The following is a 20,854-nucleotide window of genomic DNA, read 5'->3' on the forward strand; positions in this document are numbered from 1 at the left end:
AGTTTATATAAGGGGTTGTTTTCCCCAATTTAGGGGTTCATCTATCTACATCTATATAATACCCCGCAAGCCGCCTAAAAGGCGCGTGGCAGGGGGTGTTAGGACACCAGCCGTTTATAATAAAAAAATGAAGTGCTCTAACGAGGTTGGGACTAGCATTTATTAAAGTCCTTTATGGTTCGGGGGAAAAACGAATTCCCATATCTATCCGTTCAGCAAAACATCTCTCTTAATTTATCGCTTCTATCGGACCTGGAAATATAGTGTGGCTCTAATATTATGTTCTCTGTGTCGCTCTTAAAGTTATCCATTCTCAATTGTTCAAGCAATCTAAGCCTAGCGCGCAGCCTCTCTCTTGCAGAGTCTCCAATGGCTCCCAGCCTAATTCGCTTAACATCTGGGTAACGCTGTCTGTACGCCCGTAGCAGTTTTTGATGAAACGCGCAGCCTTCCTTTGTATTTTATTCAGTTCGCGGATTAAGTCTTTCTGCACCAGATCCCATACGCTCGCTGCATATTCAAGGTGCGGTCGTACAAGAGCGAAATAGCACCTTCCTTTCACTTTCTCATCCGAAAATCTTCCCACAATACGCTTGATGAATCCTAATTTCTTCAGGGCTATGCCGCAAATATTCTTTATATGTGTTCCCCACGTGAGGTTCGAGGTTATCGTAACTCCCAGGTATTTCACTTTGTCTGTTGCCTTTATGTTAATACCATCTACTGCATAAACATGGTTTGAGTTGGACGAATTCCACAAGAAATGCACCGCCATGCATTTGCTCAGATTAAGTTCGAGTCGCCACTCTTGGCTCCACAAATGAACGTTGTTTAGGTCAGATGATAGAATTTCATAGTCAGAGTGATCACTAATTTTGCGATAGATGACAGCATCGTCAGCAAATAAACGTATTTTACTGCTAATGCGGGAGCAGAGATCATTGATGTATATAATGATCAACAGGGGGCCGTTTATGCTTCCTTGTGGAACACCTGATGTAACTTTTACAACATCAGAGCTAATTCTATCAAGAACTACTTTTTGTTTACGATCTCTGAGAAAGTCGCATATCCAGTTTACAACTGTCTCGTTTAATCCGCATGTCTGTAATTTGTGTAAAAGTTTGTAATGAGGTACAGTGTCGAAAGCTTTCTTAAAATCTAGAAATAGTGCATCAACTTGTCTTTTTGATTCACCGGATTTTAAAACGTCGTGAAGAAAAAGCGCGAGCTGAGTTTCGCATGATCTACCTTTTCGGAATCCGTGCTGACAGTCATGGAGGAAGTTACGTCTGTCCAAGAAAGTCATGATATTGCTAACGATGATATGCTCAAGTATCTTGCCTATAATCGATGTTAATGAAATCGGACGGTAGTTGCCTGGGTCATGTCTGTTTCCCTTTTTGAATATGGGGGTAACGCTTGCAATTTTCCAGTCTAGCGGTAACTTCCCTTCGGAGAGTGACTTCTTGAATATGATCTCTAAGTAAGGTGCGATATGTGGAGCTAACTCGTTGAGGACACGCGCGGGATTCCCTCCGGACCCGGAGATTTACTATTCTTAATCGATTGTAGTTGTTTAGTTATCCCATCACGTTGTGGGTTGCGTAAAAATTGAGGGTGATAGAAAAAAACGGAGGTCATTTTCGGATTCAGTGACCCAAAATTAGCCAGAAACACCCTAAATTGTAGCGGGGCATTTTTTGAAGTATTTTCTTTGCAGCACAGTGTTATCTTTTGATTTAGGCAATATAAAAATAATGGGAAACCACCCTATTTAGTGTTTTTTAATCCATCTAAGGCGATGAATGTTCTTCTAGGGGTTGTTCGACAGATTTTCATGTGTAATTTCTGAGTTATGGTTTTTATGGCATTGAAATTCTCAAAAAAAAGTGCATGCTGAAGACCAGAAATCCAGAAACCCTTTGGTCCCAAGCTTGCGGGATTTGAGGTCCTCAGCTGTACTTGAATATGTAAGGCCTGTCAGCTTTTCATCAGAGTTACAGTCCCTATCTCTTATACTAAAGTCCATCTGGGCATTTTTGGTGTTTCTTAAAATAGCTGTATCTTTCTGAAGTATGAACTTAGAAAATTAAAAGTGGCCAATGCATGAATTATTCATATACGTGTACATATAACATCTATGCTTTTGAAATATTATCCTTGATGGTGACCCCACACTTTTCTTTTGACCTGCCTGCATGAATTTTATTAGAATGGCCTTGTGAAATTCAATCGTTAATCATACTTATGTATCTGTCTTTTCCTTAAAGTGAATTTTTAATTAGGGAAGAGTGAACAAACAAGAAAACTAGCTAAGGCTGTTTTTTTCACAATACTGTTTGAAAAAACGTTATTAGGAAGTTCTTTATTTTGAACTTTCAATTCTTTAGTAAGAACGCCCAATTTTTTGTCCAATCTTTCCTGTAATAGGTAGAGTGTACTGTACTCTTAATTTACTGGGCTGCAGGTACTGGGTCCATAACTTTTTTTTTCTTAAAATTCTTCAGAAGCTTTTCCAGCAAATTAATAGTCAATCTTACGAAGGATACATTTTAATACTGCAAAGACCAAAATGGCTACTTCAAGAACAATGGTGGTTGGGAAATAATAAATTTAAAGAAAAACTAAGCACGAATGGGATGTGCAAATACATTCACATGACACTTAATTGTTATATAATTTTGAGATACATAAGCATGTGTACATTGAGTGCCGTGGAACCCACATGTGAATTCCAGGGGTCCAATTATAGCTTTTAAAACTCGAACGATGGAGCATAAAAATAAATACTGTGGAACCTCATTATAGCGAGTAATGGCTATTACGAGACCCCCACCATTACGAGAGGTAGCCGAGGCACCGTCAATTGACCCTATAATAAGCATGTAAAAAAATTCGTTTTTGCGATGTCCTTTTGGTGTTGGCATTCGCCATAGCGAGAGTTTCCATCGCCGGAATACCTTCACTAAGAGTCCCTAATCTCTGTAATTTCTGGCGATCTGTTGGAAATAAAGTTAACATAGAGTGCTCAGCCTCAAATTCATGTGGTAAGCTGTCGTTCGATAAGTAAGTAGTTCATTTTGGTGAAAATATTGTGGCATTAACATTGGCGAATGCTTGATCTTCTTTTGTTCCTCGGGAGGCAGAAAGCAGTTGGCAGCATACCTGCACGTTCGTGAGTTGCATGAATAGAAAGCATTTGATGATAGACACCATGGCCAAAAAATGCTAAACATGTCTAGGCAAGAAAATAAAAATAATGGAGTAATATGAGATTGGCGTAATTAATTTATCTTCCTATTCGCTCTTCACAATTGAAAGAAAAAAAAAGCACTCAAGGAATGCAGATCATGAAGAGTTAGAAGAAGCTTTGTTCGGGTGGTTTTGCCAACATCAATCTGCGGGAACTTCTGAGGAAGAGGCTATGCTTAAGGTTAAAGCGGAGTATTTCAGAGATAGATTGCGAATCAAGAACTTCAAGAGTTCGGAAGGTTGTTTATACTAATTCCAAGCACCAAAGTGTTATCTCCTGTCATAATTGCTGGTGATGCCTGTGGTGTAAACCCGAAGTTTTGGAAGAAAGGACTCTGATCCTAGGTATCTTAAGAAGTATTCCCCGTGTGATATAACATAGACGAAACAGAACTCTTTTACAACCTTCTCCCTGACAAAACCCTTGCAGCACGAGGTACTTCTTGCAATGATGCTTCTAGAGGTAGGTAGTGTGCCTTAGTGATAGTGTTGGATGTACGCTACAATGATACTCAGCGTGTTGAGCGTGAATTGTCTGGATGGACGAATTTATTCGCTATTGCGGTTACAAGTAATAGTCACAATCACAATGTACTATTCACAAGGGTGAACTATTTGTGTTAGTGGTCGGAGTCGTACTGGAACTGACTCTCGTTTGGCGCCGTGTCATTTGCATTCAGCGCCGCCACAGATGGCATATGTGAAGAGCTGATGCTGCACTTTTAATTTATTTAATAAAAAAAATTCTGCATTCATACTTTCATGTTTCTCAGTCATTATTGAGAATGTTAAATCAATAAAATCATACTCTTTAAGTTTTTTTTGGCCTTAGGGTCCATCAGATGCGTATGCCTTACCGTTTCTTTGTTGCAAATATACCCATGTGAGTTATATTCGTTGCAGTTTCTTTGAGCTTGCTTTTGTTTTACTTAAGTGACATCAACATAATATCTGCGTTAAATTTTTTTGTGCAATAATATCTCCTTCACATCTTTTCTTATGTTACCAATTTTAATTCAAATCGTTTTTATTGCAGTACCATGGTAAACTCGGTGTATTATTTCAAATACATCGTGGGTGTAAAGGCCTTTTTACACGGTATATTTACACGCACAGGTTAATGTCTAAATCTCTAAATGTATGACGGCAAGAATCAACGCCAAAATGCACCGTGTAACCACCCAACTTGTGCAAATGCATGCACAGAAAATAGAACCTGTTCTAATTTGGTTCATGCATTCGTTCATGTTCCTTTCCGGTCCACAAAAATCATCCGCGCAAACGTACATTAACTCATGCGTGTTAATGTATCGTGTTAATAGGTCTTAACACTCAAAAAGGAACTTTTTTTAAAAACAGCAATTTTAATATTATCATTTTGCATGCTTAGCAAACTTTTTACTGTAGATAATGAAGATATTTCATTAGATGACAGTAAAAGTCTTCCGAGGCAGGATCGTTCAACAACCTTCCACCGTTATCGTCTGCAGAAACAAATGCAATACATTATTTCAATCAACTGCCGCTTAATGATCAGGAACAAGAAACATACACCAAATGGAAGTGTGGCACAATATCCGCCACAACACACAGTAGAGAAAATCGGGAATGTTCCAAGAACTTCCAGCTCGGCGCTCGCATTTGCCATTATTATATAAACAAGCGATCTTGGCCAACAATGATTCAGCCAGTTGAGTCTGTACTTCAAAGTGAGAATAAACGCTTCACAGTATCAAAGACACAAGTGTGTTATTTAGCCTACAAAAGTATTATTTAGCGTAATAAATTGCTACAGAAGCATTTGAGGCATTAAATAACCGCGATACAGTTTTATCAGTTTTTTTTATTTTTCTGTGGAAGATACCAAAATAATAGAATGATCACGTAAATGCACTAAGTACATCGATAAATGGCTTCGTTGGTTGTGCATTGGCACAATGATTGACAAAGCTATGCTTTGCAAGATTTTAATGCAGTACTGCACTTATAAATTGTTTGAATTGTGAGTAGTTGTTTAAGTAAGGATATTTAGTGATGCATAGTAGCATCACCTTTCGTCTGGATTTAATCTTACGTTTATCGGATATAAATTTATCCGTTGCCGCACCACTCCTGTTCCTGTATAACTGTTCAAAATATGTAGGTATATTGGCTATTATCTGCTCCACCTCCAGTAAAGTGACAATTTGCCATAGCGAGTGTTTATTTGAGCACCGTGGGGTGTCTTTTATCGAGGTTGCGCTGTAGTTATCGTGAAAATACTTTTATTTTTAAATTTATTTTTAAGTCTTGCAGTTTGCATTGTAATTCAGTTTCTTGATTTCTTGAAAGGAAAATTTTTTGAAAGTTCCATATTTATTGGGACTTGTGCTTCATTATCACTCATGTAAAATAATAATTTTTTTGTTGTTAATGAGGACTCTGAAAACCCATTAAAAAAGTCCTGAAATTGCATACATGTGGGTAAACTTTAGTGTATGTGCTGCTCATGTATGCGTATTGCCCTGTAGAGGAGGAGCTGAAAAGGTTGCAGCAAGCGTTGAGTGCAGAGAACACCTATGGCCAGGTAGCTTATCAGTATGACGAAAGTGGTCAGCCTGTTGGAGAGCACAAAGCGGAGGGAAGCGCAGGCCCTGGAGGGGCTGTGACTGAGGAGGATGAGCCTTTTGTGCCACCACAGGAGTTAGACATACCTCTTAACATGGTTTTGGTGAGTTTTCAGTCACTTTGTTGCTTCTTTATGTCTGTAATTCTTCATCAAACTCCATATGATATGAATGAATTGATGTAAATGCTGACAATTCTACTGTATTTGTAAATCTCTTGAATTCATTTTTTGGTTTACTCAATTTTCTCAATCAGCATGCTAGCAGTATGTAATGGCATTGATTCTATTTCTTAAACATTGGAATTTGTATGGATTGCAGAGCTGGAAGCCGTTCAAGATTTTTTGGAAGGTGTATACATGGCTACTTTGCCATTCTGAGGGTGTTGTTTGTGGATAAGCTGTCTTGGCAAGTTTCTTTTGTGAATCCAAAAAAATCTTGCAGATCATTAAACAGTTGGTACTGTTAGCCTTATTACATTAATTCTTGACCAATATTTACATATCTGTGAGTCAAAATATTTCATTAAAGATTTATAGTTAATGTTAGGAATTTTCCTTTATTTTATGCTCATTACAGTGATTAAAGTAGCTATTCAACAATGAGTGTGGTGTAAAAAGTAATTATTTTTAAAAACTGAAGCTTAATTTTATCTCTCACACTAGCTGAGAATTTTATCTTCTGAGTAAGGAATGGAAAAAGCTAAACATTAAGTTATTTTTCCTTGAAATATGTATTTTCATAAAATTTCTCAGTGATTTTATTTTTGTATAACAATGGAATGAATCTTTCAACAGGATCATCATTTCTACTGCTCTTATTACCATTTTTCACTTTCAAGCGTGATAATCATTTGCTCTTCGTGCTCACTCCAACTTTATAACTGCAGCTGTGACTCTAAGGTCCATTGCTTTTCTAATGTCATGTACTTTTATTAGCAATTTCATCCTACGTGAAGAAGGCAATAATTAACAGCATTTCAATTATACAAGTGAATTTTTCAGGAATCGTTGCTGCATAAATTTGTAACTTTTATTTTTTGTAGTAATTGAAGAAACTGTTATTAAATTCTGATTGAGTGATGATTTACTGAAAAAATAATTTTGATCGATGTCATTCCCATTTTATTGATTTCAAAGTGAAGTTTTTTTATCTTTAAATGGAAATAATTTGTTGGAGATAGATTTTATGAGAGCAAGAACTTTCCCTTCTGAAAGGCAGTATGTTTGATTTCTATATTTAACTGTACCATTAGAGTTAGAATTTTTGGTGGGTGTTTTGATGGATTCACTTTGGCTAATATGTTGGGTTTAATGTGTTCCAGCCTGAAACTGTGAAATCGAATGCCATTATTGAGAAGACTGCCATGTTCATTAATGAGCAAGGGGCACAAATGGAAATATTGTTGAAGATGAAGCAAGCCAAAAATCCACAGTTTCAGTTCCTTTCATTTGATGATCCCCTGCATTCTTATTACCGGCATCTTTTAATGGCTATTAAGACTGGTCGATATCGTCCTAAACCACCCAAAGAAGAGGAGGAAGATGAAGGTATTTTATTCATTTCACATTACCATATGATTTGGCTTTAGCATAACCTTTATTGTTTTAATGTAATTAAATTTCTGAAAAATTGGTGAGTGCAGTCATTAATATTACATTTCTCCAAATATTATTTCCCCATAATGTTTAAGGTTTGCTGTTAATGAAAAATTCTTTTATGCAAATCCAGTTTTAAAGTCGTTAATGCTCTGCATGTTTTGTGCTCGTACTATGGTGTGCATTCCAAAATCCCCGGCGACCCTCCAACCACTATGTGACTAGAAAATCTGGCTACAAATGACCTTTCCCAACAAGTGAAGTGCTCTTCTCAGTTAAAATTTCTAGTATTAAATATCCAATGTTTAAGCAATAAGCTTACTGAACTCAAAATACTATCTTTAACTGAAAAACCAGACGTAATTTGTATAAGTGAACATTGGATTAAAGAGGTAATATCCATTCCAGGTTATGCTATCGGTGACTCCTACTGCCGTACGAAACACCAAAATGGTGGAGTTGCTATATATGTTAAAAGTACTTTATTATCCAGTAGCTTGTCGTATGAAATACAGAAATTAAATTCTGAATTAACATTTGAATGTTCAGCTGTAAGTTGCCCATCTGCTGAACATACTTTTCTTATTTTGTGCTTATAGAGGTCTCCCCGGAAGGTCTCTTTGTTACCTTCCTGGAAAATTTAGATAATTTTTTACTCTCCGTAACTACTCATCCATCTAGGCCCACAATTGTATTGACAGGTGATCTGAACTGTAACCTCTTAATTGATGGGGAGCAACAACATCAACTTCTACTTATCTTAGATTCTTATAAATTGAAATCTTTAGTTAATGCACCAACTAGGATCACAGCTAACACTAAAACTCTTTTGGATAATGCTTTTACAGATTATAATGAACCAAATATTGACACAAAGGTTTTTGGCCCTGCATTATCAGACAATTTTGCCATTACTTCTACCTTTCATTTACAAAAAAAGACTAAATTACCAAACTTAACTAGACAACAGAGGTTTTACAGTGATCCCAATGTAAATTATTTTCTATCTTGTTAAATCAATTAGATTGGGCTGAAATGTATTCTGACAATATCCTAAATGCCAAATTTAAATCATTTTATAGTGTATTCAACGGTGTTCGGCGAGATGTTGTGGAACATAATGATACAATGATAAATGAAGAGCAAACTTAGTGCATGTCCTCAGTAATTTTATTTGGTACGACGCGTTTCAGCGAAGTAAGGTCGCTGAAACGCGTCGTACCAAATAAAATTACTGTGGACATGCACTAAGTTTGCTCTTCATTTATCATTGCTTTTTATAGTGTTTAATACCCTTCCATAAACATTTCTGGGCTTCATAAGGTAACCGAATCGTGCATGTTGCGTTCTTCTTTCTTTGCTCCCGATACTAGAATTATGCATGATCAATAAGGTTCGCTTTATTGCTGCTCTTGAAGTTCTTCTGTAATATTGGTCTATATTTATTTTGCAGGTGAGCAAGATGATGAGGATGATGGTTATTATCTCCACCCGAGCCTGGCCTCCAGTGCCTCTCGCATTGAATTGGTAATTATTGTCTACAGTAGGGTGGGATATCAATAAATTAATTTAATTTTGGTTTAGGTCTCTTTTTTTAAATCTTAGTGACAGTTGCATTGAATTAACCATGAGACTACTGCTGATTTGTGAATGAAAAACTTTGCTTTTTCTATAATTTGGAACTTTATTTTCCTGACTAGTTTCGATACACTGTATCATATTCATAGGACTAGCTAGTTTTTCATTCACAAATCACAAATCAGTAAGATGGATTTCTACAACGTTAAGGCCTCTACTATTCAGTGCATGAGACTACTGATTTAGGCTTTACACAGACTGGCATGCCTTTCACCTGTGCAATTTAGGCTCTCTTATTCTTTGGCAACTGAATCAGAATTGTCATCAAATCCTCTGGCCAAGACCCCTTTTCTTTTATCAAGCAGACAATTTGGAAAACCCTCCCAACCTTTCATTAATTCTTCAGAAGGCCAGATGGGGTGTCACCTCCCTTGCTACTTTCCTACACAGTGCAACCTCAAAAAAATGAGACCCTGAGGTGCTCAAATGATCACTTGCTATAGTGAACTCTCGCTTTACTGGGGGTATAGTTAATAATATCAAAAAAACCTATCGCCAACAAGACCTTCCTCATCCAATGACTTACATGCCATACAGTCAATATTTCTGAGCTATTCCTGCTATCATACATATTCTTCACATATTCCTCTTACTTATTCTGAACCTTTTCCTGGTCAGTTTACGTACTCCCATTATTAGCCATTGTTTTTGGTATTGATTGTCCTCTTTTGCCACCTTATAGTAACTTAAGTTTATGACCAAAACATAAAGCAAACCAACCTCTCCCTCCTCTTGAAACTTTTTTTCCCCATCATTCTCCCATCCCTCCAAAACTATCTTATCATTTTCGTTTCCCCCATTATCTATTATTTTCCTATTCATCCACCTGTTTTCATGTGTGTCTGTGCTCTGGCAAACCATTCTTTGCCAAGCTTCCTATATAAATTCCCCTGTAGAAACCTTTGGGACACTGCTGTCATCACTGCCTGTAATGACACCTTCCCTTTTGGGCTGAGACCCATTTGATAACTTACCTAGGCTCTTATTGCTTGGTTTTACTTTTTGGGAGAAGAGAAATTGGCCACCATCTTTCTGTGTTTTTAATGTCATACAATTGATGACAGTAGCCAATGAACTACCCATTTCTTCTGTTAATATGTTAGTTTGAAGTTTATGGGTATGTTTTCTACTAATATTTACTCACTGTTTGTATTAAATCTTTGTACAGGAAAGTTTATGGGACCAAAAATTTCCTAAGGCTTTTTGAAAGATCAATTGTATGCCTGGAAATTTTGTAATTTATGGGTGCGGGATGCATAGTAAATCTTCGTACTTCGTTTTACAATAAATGTTTTAGATCCCATTGTGCGTTCATCAAACTTTGTTTTAAATTTTTTTCAATACTGTTGGGAATTTAAAATAGATTCACAGTTTTGCAGTGTTGAAAAATTCTTAGTATTGTTTCTTTTACCATATGTCAATATACCCCTTTTGTCAGGATCATAGCTTACCTTCGCAGTAATGAAAAATGTGTGACAGCATTGTCTGTATAAATGAGGGTATGAGAATTTGAATGCATTTGGGGATATTCTTCTGACCTCTTGTCAAACCCCTCTCAGCAGAGGTCATTCGTCCATCCTGTGTTTACCCAGTCCCATTCACTGTATATTGGGCATTATTTGAAATGAATGTATATCTCTATTGAATTTTTCCTATATTTTTGAAACTGCTTATTGCTATAAACTAATCAGTAAATGCAAAGCTGAGATGACATCCTTAGCATGTTTTCTTTTTTTTAAGAGGCAGATTATTAAAGTTAATTTTATTCAAGAACTTCAAAATTATCTTGATCGCGTATTTTTTATGAAATCATGGTGCGGTTTGACTGTGAATGATAAGTGTTTATTCTCATCTGGCAAACTTATGGTGAATTCTAAAATCTTGGTTTGAGAATTGGAGGCTAAAATATTGCCATCTAAAGCGAGTATGACAGCTTCATCTAGAAGTGTTGTGTTAAAAGTCTGCGAATACCAAGCGAGTTCCCTGTTAAGCTGATGCAAAGACACTATTGAATGATGTTTTTCATTAAAATAAGTCAATTTCATTGGTTGAATATGTTGAATATTTTTGGGAATTTATTTGTCTCATTGTTTAACTCGTAGGCACCATCCATACCGAGCATAAACTACAAACCATCTGCCGATTGTGCCTACTCAATGCTTGTGAACAAAATACGAGACAAACAGGCTGCATTCGTGACCACAGAAGAAACTCCTGTGGCTACAGCCGTAACAGCAGTTAAACCTGTGTCCTCTGCTGTGCAATCGGACCAAGAATCAGCCGAAGAGGAAGATGTTGAAGAGGATGGTGAAGTAACGGGTTATGGCACGTACAAAGGGAGTCGGGAGGAATTGCCAATGGCTCGTGGGGGGAAGGGGGACCCAGCGACGGGTGGTCCTGCTGTGGGGGCTGGGAGAAAGAGGCGGAAGAGGCGAGGTGCTCGGAGGAAGAGGAGGAGTAGTGGGGGAGGGGATAAGGGGGACTTCGCAAGTGGAGCGACTGCAGCTGCTGCTCCCATTGTTGAACCACCTCCAGAAATGCAAATAGTCATCGACAAAATGGCGAGTTATGTTGCAAAAAATGGAAGGGATTTTGAAACGATTGTGAAGAGTAAAGGTTGGTTGAAATTTTTGTCTCAAATCTAGTACAGTGGAACTCAGATAATTTGAACATCAAGAGACCAGCTAAAAACTTCGAATTATCCAAAAATTGGAATGAAAGAAGTCCTAAATAAATAGGTCCAAAATAATATACAGTGAGTCCTCGTTCTACGTCACCCCGTTTAACGTCATTTCGCGATAACGTCACGAAAATTTTGAGACCGTCATTCGTTTATCGCACCTTCGCTTCGCGATAACGTCAAGGCTTTTAAATTTTGCGCTAGAAAAAAACACGAAGCGGCGGGCGTTACAGGTTGTTCGTTTTGCGGGCGGTAATACAGTCAGTCTAAACGAAGTGTAAAACGGTGCGTTTATTTTTAATTGCGATTACGGTTTTAGCAAATTTTCTGCAAAATGAATTCTTGCGTAGGTGCGCAAGGTTTTACTTGACATAATGGTTTTCAGGAACCTAAAAAGTTATTTCAAGGAATTTTCCATGTAGAACTCGGGAGTTTTTGTCGTCACTTTTTTCCCCGTGTTCACAATAATTTTGGTTCCTGTAACTGCGACGATGTTTAAGCGATGATGATGCCCAGGCGAAGCTCGCCCGGGCGACCACCATAGCGAAGCCGAAAAGCAAATGTAGGAAGATACAAAAATGGAGAAGGATTTACGTCACTGCTGCTATTGTCGTCGATGAAGACAGGAACACGTATTTATGCCATAGTTTGGCATTCCCATCGTAAAAAATGCCCCAGATATTATACGCTAAAATTTTTTCGCATAGGAATTGTGAGGTCTAGGAGCCGATATTCACTTTTTACATTGTTTCTTATGGGATATTATGTTTCGATTAACGTCATTTCGTTTATCGTCACATTTTTCAGGAACGGTATGTGACGTTAAACGAGGACTCACTGTAATTCATATATCCTATCAAAACTCTTTATTAAATTGACATTCTTTGAAATATAAACACTTTGATTAACACCTATTAACAAGATTAAAGTAACCTTATAACAGGAATATTTATTTCACTTACTACGAAGTATAGTGACATTTTTATTCTAACCTTTAAATGTCCTCGGCAACATCTGAACTGCCCTGCACTACTAACTTAACTGGTAATCATATACGTTTGGACTAGATGTCATAGCATAATACACTGCAATAGAATAATAATTACCAAAGAGATTAAAAACTTTGAACATGTACTTTATTGACTAACAGAATATTAAAAGTAGTGTCCGAAAAATATCCACAGGGAAGAATGACGCCTCGGTAGCTTAACTGGCTAAAGCACTCTACCAGAAATCCGGGTTCCGGGGATCCGGGGATCCGGGTTCGAATCCTGGTCAAGGCGAATGATTTTTTCTCTGTGGATCTTTCGCACGATAAAACATAAAGCTCATGGATTGGCAGCCATAAAACAAAACCTACTGTTTTTAAAAAAAGGATGAAATTTTTGCCTGTTTCCTTGGATTAAGTCTCTCGGCTGTTATTAAAGATTCTAACTTATTCAAAGAGTTTAAGTATGAATCTCTTACATTAATTCGGCTTTCAAAAAAAGTCTAAGTTCTTGTACTTGGTTCATCGTGTCAGCTGCACTTGGCACCAGTACTTCTTCTGCTGATGATCCAGCAATCTCTCGACATTAAATTCAAATCATCCAAAATAAAATTCAAATTATCCACGATTTTTAGCATTGTTTGAATACAAAATGCTGGGGACCAAGAGAAATATTCGAATTAAAGGAGTTCGAATTATCCAAGTTCCACTGTACTTTGTTAACTATAATAATTGCTTGGGATCTGCCAATTCTGGATACCAATCCTCAATATCTCAGTTACTTGAGGAGTGGTAGTAAGAATTGATTATCTTAAGCTGAAATTGTTGTGGAAAATTTTAATGATTGTATTCACTGATGTTTTTCCCAGGTGACCCAAGGTTCTCTTTTCTGGAAACCTCCCATCACTTCAACTCTTATTACATATTGAGGTTGCAACAGTATGAACTCCAGAATGCTCCTCAGCTCATTATTCAAGACATTCAGCAGCCATCTCCAGCAAAGAAGTCAAGGAATGGGCCAGTTAAAGCAGTGAGTGAGGACCATAAAGATGAAAAACCTTCTGAAAAATCAAAGCCAGCTCCACTCGAAAAAGAATCTTCAAAATCTGCTACAAAATTAGGTAAGGTCGATGAGCTTGCATGCATCTCTAAAACTTATGTATACAGAAAAAACTCCATGCAACGAATTTGTCAGGACCGAAAAAATCATGACTTATTTGTTGGGGTTTTGGTGTATGGAGTTGCTGTGCTGGTTGCATATCTGCAGGGGAGTCCAAGTGTTCCTTGTGCTTCACAATGCAGGGCGAGTGTATTTCTCAATCTTGCTTTATTCACCTTAAAAACCTTAACTATAGTGATGAGAAACAAATTTTATTATTTGCCATTTAATACCGTGGCTATCACCAAGTGATTTTCAATCTGCGCGTTTCTATTTTAAAATATTGTTCTTCTCATCCGTTCTGCTCTATGCCTCATTGCTTACTTTAGTTATGGTCTGAAATTAAAGGAATGTCAAAATTAATGCCTGTGAATTATGTATTTTTAAAGTACTCCATAATTTTCCTGAGTTTATATGAGGGCCATTTTTTTTTTTCCGACCTCCGATCGCTCAGCAAAAACTTCATACAAGCGACAGGCGGGTTCTGCACTGATAGGGCAACTGCGCGTCCTCTGCACTACATTCTCAAGTCATTTTTGACCATAAGTTATTTTAACGTTAGTGACTACACTACCTCAATTGATTCTCCCTCCAAGTGTGCACAGTGGAGCGACAGCCAGAAATTTTGCCGACTGGCTTCAGCATTGGCTTTTCTTGATCGTTATGGCGATGAAAGAGGATTTTAACGTTAATACAGCTGCTCAACGTGAAACATTTCGTTTCCATTCCCATTCAAAACAAAAGAAGAGACTTCTGGAAGTGTTCTGATCCATGACAACGCCCGTCATCTCAGCGCTGATGCAGCCCAACTGCTCCTTGAGCAATTTCAATGGGACATTATCGATCACCTGCCATTCAATGCCGACCTAGTACCATGTGACTTCCATTTCTACACTGAAATGAGGATGTGGCTATGAGGGAAGCATTTTCAAATAGGCGATGGGCTTCAGGACAAAGGCATAATTCATTGGAAGTCATTGGCGACAACATTCTATGAAAGAGGTATAGTAGAGCTTGTCCACAGGAGCAGATCAATGACTTCGAAATAGGAAGGTTTCATTGAAATTTGGCTGTATAGGGGTTCTTTGTGTTGAGGTTTTACTTACCATTCTATCATTTTGAAATTAGTTCAAATCATGTTTGTGTTATTTTGCAATGATGAACTGGAAGTCCCTCAGAATGATAGTTAATTTGTAGTGCGCAGGGTCAATTGATTTAATTTCATTTATTTAAATTAATTATAGAACCGCAGTTTGTTTTTGATATTCTGGATCAATTCTTATTAAACTTTGTTGTACTTAACATAATTCCTTTTTTCTAATAGTACCAGTGATGACTGCTTGATACCTTGAAATATATGTAAATATTAGGAGCTTAATTTATAGAGCAGTGATAAGTGAGGTATGATTTCTCAGGTGGCCGAGAGAGAATTACTCTATCAAAAAATTCATCATCAAGCATTGCTGTACTTGGCTGCAGGTTTCAGATTACTCTACCGGTGTGTGAGTTCTTAGTCCATTTCTCTAAAAGTGGAATGGAATAATGACTCGCTTAAAGCCAACTGAATGTGGCCGAGTATGGAAGCTGTTTTGCAGGGCTCTTATCATGATAAATTAAACCTTAAAGTCATGGATTAGCTTTTGATTTTTCTAAATGTCTTCTGTTTTCAGCTCCAGTATGCTTCTCAATTAAAAAGCCAAAGGAAGTGGAGATTTTGCCATTGGAAAAGAGGAGTGCTCTGCTGCTGGAGGAGTCATCAGAGGAAGGGGAGGGAGAGGAGGATGGGGAAGGAAGGGGGGACCAGGCTGGTGAGGAGTTCGACAGTAAAACATGGACTAAACAATCATCATTGGATAAGACAGATCAGTTGCAGCCTCAAGTGGAGGCTGAGGAGGAAAGTGCAAATATCAACTTCTGTCAAGATATTGTGATTGCCACGGAAGTGCAAAAAGAACCAGTTGTCGTGGAAATGGTTCCTGAAAAGCAGGAAAGAGATCTAGTCGAAAGTGCTGTGCGAAGTGAAATAGTCAAAGTTGAGGCACCGAGGATAGAGCTGGAGCCATCTCCAGCTCCAGCTGTGGAAGTGGTCGCACCTCGTGATAGTAATTTGACACCGCCTGGTATTGAAGATATTGAAGTTGACAAGGATCCCTTTCTGGAGTTCGGAGATTCCAACTCACCTGGGGGGCTTTCGCCTGCTTCAGCAGCAAGCCGAGAACGTCAGTTACAGCAGGAAAGGAAAAGGAAGGCTGCCATTTTCCTGAGGATGATCAAAAAGGAACATCCTCCAGAGTCAATTGCAAAACCCCTTCAGAAAACTGGTAATCAAGTTTTTGTCTTTCTCACCTCAAAATAAGTGAATTTTCAACTAGCCCATAGTTGTAAAGGTCTTGAACAAGTCATTACCTATTATTAAATTTTCTCCTGTCAATGGCTAGTGTCATCTTTTTTCATCTTCTTTCAATCTTCCTAGTGAGGTTAATGAATTTCTTAGGAGTTTATTTTAGTTACTTCACTAAAAGAATAATCTTTATTTTTGCCTCCATCCAAGATAATTGTTTCAATCCTCATTTAATATTAGCTATTCTAGTCCAGTTTTTAGTGTATAACTCTAGGTTGGCCTATGATAAACCTACAAGGGGACACCCAAAAGTGCATTCCACTGAGGAGAAAGCATATACAGTAGAATCCTGATTTAAGGTTTTTCAGCGGGGACACAATTTAAAACACTAAATGCGGAAAAACACTAAATGAGGACCTGCCATTTTTTTCAGGTTTTAGGGTCTGTAATGATCGGAATGGCTATTTATGAATAAAAAATATTATTTTAAGTAACAAAAAGTTGCTGCAAACAGCAAAAAACTCATTGATTAAATGTTATTTGCCGAATTAAGGTTGGATAATACTTTTCAGGAATCAACTAAAAAAATGGGTAGTAAAAATAAGTAATGAGAAGATGACAATCGTTTCAATGAAATATTTTAAGAAAATTATATAATTCATCAACTTAAAAGCATTCCCACACGGAATATTATTATGGAAATTAATGATTCCATTTTACGTATATTTCAGTGGCCTCGAAGAAAATTTAAAATTTTTTCTGTAAAAGTGGCATGTAGGTGACTATAGCATTTCTAATATAATAAAAAAGGTGTAAGTAGGTACTCGAAAAAATCGTCGTTGCATCAATGAAGATGAGTGAAATAAAGGGACACCAGAAGATCGCTAATCCCGAATTCTAAACTACCGAATATCTAGGAAAAGGGAGATTTACTGGAATTTTGCCAATTTAATGTTTTCTGTTGCCTCGGCGAAACGAGCGATTTATGAGCCTCCTGTGCGCACATTTTGGATTTCGAGGTCATCCAAAAATGGAGAATCTTTTTTCTAGTATACGTACAAGTCGATGGTGATTCAACTCGGTGATAACACCAGATTCGTTGTCATATCCGCGGCCTCATACAGGACGAATGGAGCCGGGAGAAGTTGCTTAGGTACGCGGCGCGCTGATCACCTTGACTCCGACTCACCGTTTCTCGGCAACTTTTAATAAAATTTGGTAGGACCTTGAATAACGATTAGCTAAACTCTGTTAAGTGAAAAGTTGTAATCTTCAATAGAACTGGATTTCATCTGAAAAATTGTCAGTGCCTCCGGAGTTTGGCAATTTCGTCCGAGTTATGATGTCGCAGTCAACCACCAAGGGATTCCTGCTGGATTTTCGTATTTTTCCGCGCTCATCTATTTTACCGTGATTATGCGGTGATTTTTTTTTCCAGCATGAGCGATTTATTTAGAGTCATGGACCGTGATAGTTCGTCAAAACTCCGATTTTCATTCGCTTTTGACATAAAATAGCACCAGATAAATATCTTTGAATCGGCAGCGATATCAACCAGCCGCATCTCGGTATATGGGCTCCGGGATATCTAAATTACGATGTAAAATAATGTTGTTCCGTTAGGAAAGAATGCTTTCACTCACGGTCATGACAGGGGAAACACTTCCTCGGTTCTTTCGCTGTTCCTCCGTGGAAACTGACCTTGGAATGGATTATAAAAAGAATCTTCTAGTGAACTGCGCAAATGATATTTGGCCTCTTTTGAAAAGAGAAAGTAGCCGACTGGAAAAATATTGGGCTAACAATGGACTACCCGTAGAGAATAGAGTTGAAAGGGGCATAAGCCGTCAGTTGAAAACATTACGAGATTTTTATTCATGAAATTTCACTGCTTGTTGCAGTTCATCGTTGTTAACCTCAGTCTGTATGTGTAATATTTGTTTCAGATACCACCTCCAAAACAAATACCACCATTGAGACCATCATTGTAGAGGATGATGACAGCTATCCATCCATTCCTTCACCACCAATAATAGGTACACTGAGGAAACCAAACATACCAGCTCCTCCTCTCATTCGGAAGTAAGTATGCAGCCTTGTAATCACTTAAAATGTGGAAAGTTTAACTATTATGTTGTGGAGAGAATAGTATAAGAGTACGCACTCACTATCCATTTCAATATTTTGATCTTACTATCCAAAGAATTGATTCATCTCATACCTAAGAATCCACGCACCTTATTGTAGTTTCTTTTTAATTTTTTTTGCTAATATTTATGGAAAGTGCTTGACTTAAGTTATAGCACGGTTTTACAGAGTAGCTAGGGCTCTGCAAGCTACTCCAAATTTAAGTTACGTGGAAGAAAGAACTTGACTCTACCACTTCATCAGAACTCAAGATGAGTTGGTGGTTGATAAAGAACTGAGCTTAACTACTGTCGGCGTTAAAATGATGTGCCGCTGTACTTTGCAAATTTATATCTGGACTTAAACGAATGCCACAATAATGAATGATACGTCATTTTAAAGGAAATTTTATTCTCAATTCTGATTTATTTTTTGTTTTATGAAAAATTCAAAAATGTAATCACGCGAGTGCAGTGGCGGATACAGAAAAAACTCAAGGGGGGGGCGCAACATATCTTGAGTTGTCTTTACTTTTATCGTAATAAAAGATGATCAAGTCACAGGCAAAGTATATGAAAATTTATTTCAAGTGATTATAAACATGTAAAAGACAATGCCATCTTATGATATAAAAAAGTTACAATTGTGGTTTTGCAATGTTCGGCAATACAGGCAGACCCGCAAGGGGGGGGGCACGCACCCCCTCTGCCCCCCATCTGTATCCGCCTCTGTGCGAGTGCACCGGTTGTAAATTTTTCAGTTCATTTACCACCATTGAGTATGGGGGCGATGAAGTCTAATTTTCGTGAAATGGAGGTGCTCTGATTGTTAAGAGATGAGATTTTTTTTGTGTACAATGTGTAAATGTTTATCTTTGTAATTTATGCCAACAAAATTGGAACTGAAAACCATGGTTTATGCTTATGGTGGTTTTACTTCTTAGGGAGGAATGGAAATTTTCCAGTACAGCTGGTGGTGGGCATAATGGTGTTTCGTCGCATGCAAAACATGAAAAGTCGTACCGTAAAGTTTATTCAGTTGAAAGTGATGGTCAGGAAGAGCCAACGGTTTTCCACCACAGACATCATCACCATCATCACCGACCTCACAAGCATAAACATAAACACCGTAAAGAAAGTTCACCTCTCTCTCCGTCTGCAGTGTACAAAAGGTCAGTATCGATAGATATTGTTTTGTGACCCATCGTTTGTCATCAACTCCCACAAGAAGTGAAAAAAATAATATACCCAAGTAAATTTTCAATCTTTTTAGGGGTTAATGTGATATTGTTTTTCAGTTTTTATTGAAGTATTCCCTGAAACCATCCTCAGTCAAAACCTTAGTTAATCTTTCATATCAATGAAAATATGCCTGTCATTGCATTCCCACGTTCAGAAATTACTCGGGTGATGGGGATTATTTTGACTTTTTCTCAAGTTTTTCCTCTGTTTTTCCTCTCGGACAAACCTCTGACTGGGCATTAGTACACCTTTTTTCTCTTTTGAGCTGGCTCCTGGCAGTTCAGTGTGCTCACACTCCTAATAAGTACGTTTAATGACATTGACTTATTACATGCCATGGCGGTGGATTTGCCAAGTGTTCCAATTTGAGAGCGAGCCATTTAAACAATTGCAATTAGAAACATGTTCCTTTGAATGTGCTGTTGTTCAGTATTTCTCACTTATGAACTCTAAATAAAGAAAATGCGATAAGAAAAACTTTTGGCGTAAATGGGTATAGAGTATCTATGTATTTTAATGGTGTTTGGGAACTGTGCATATTTTTTTAAATTATTGGCAACCTGCACATTGCAAAAATTATTAATTGGACTCAATGTGCTCTTCACATTTTATCATGCTTGAAATGCGTCTCCTATCAATGTTCTGTTTTCTTTTTCAAATTTTCATTCGTAGCAAGCATCTCTACTTCACTTTTTTGTGACTTCTTATTACAAGTCATAATTTGTTGTCAATATTTAATTTTGAAAGTGTCAGTTGTTCTGTTTTTAACTTCTAAATTCTGTTTTGAGCCCCTGAAAATCCCCTAAATACATTAGTATGTGCATATCTGGTGTTGCGTTCATCTGTCCTTGTTAATAATTTTTGAAAGAAGGGAATCAAGCTATCTGAGGAGAGTTTGAATGTATGTACCGCTCCCTTCATGGTTGGGTGATCATTATCCTCTTAAACTTTTCAGTTTACGTTTGACTAGCTCAAGGTTAGTAAAAAAATATCTGTATTATACTTGGGCCGAAAATAACAAGCACTTCAATTTTTTTGTGCTGCACTGTTTTATAATTGCACTTGTTATAGCATAGAAACATATTGTTTGGAAATCCTTCCTCTAATTTCATGTGTATTTATAATAATTCATTGCCTGATGCTTCTTATTTTTGACAGAATGTTAGCATTGGATGGGAATAACAGTGGTGCATTTTTTAAAATGTGCATTCTTCTTTCATT

The 20,854-nt window shown here is 37.5% G+C and overlaps 1 protein-coding gene across 8 annotated transcripts in view; it reads left to right on the forward strand.

The window, feature by feature from the left end:
- The window catches only part of LOC124155908 (splicing factor, suppressor of white-apricot homolog), a 37,807-nt gene that overhangs the window by 9,381 nt on the left and 7,572 nt on the right, over positions 1-20,854 (forward strand). For 5 of the 8 annotated variants that reach the window (XM_046530120.1, XM_046530117.1, XM_046530115.1 and 2 more), the window contains exons 3-10: positions 5,766-5,965; positions 7,186-7,411; positions 8,913-8,986; positions 11,200-11,713; positions 13,635-13,886; positions 15,595-16,245; positions 18,212-18,347; positions 19,336-19,563. In XM_046530120.1, the coding sequence (XP_046386076.1) occupies positions 5,766-5,965; positions 7,186-7,411; positions 8,913-8,986; positions 11,200-11,713; positions 13,635-13,886; positions 15,595-16,245; positions 18,212-18,347; positions 19,336-19,563 (2,281 nt within the window). The other 3 variants (XM_046530116.1, XM_046530121.1, XM_046530122.1) reach the window with 3 other exon arrangements.

This window comes from Ischnura elegans, chromosome 3 (assembly GCF_921293095.1).
Source record: "Ischnura elegans chromosome 3, ioIscEleg1.1, whole genome shotgun sequence".
In the NCBI taxonomy this organism is placed as follows: domain Eukaryota; kingdom Metazoa; phylum Arthropoda; class Insecta; order Odonata; family Coenagrionidae; genus Ischnura; species Ischnura elegans.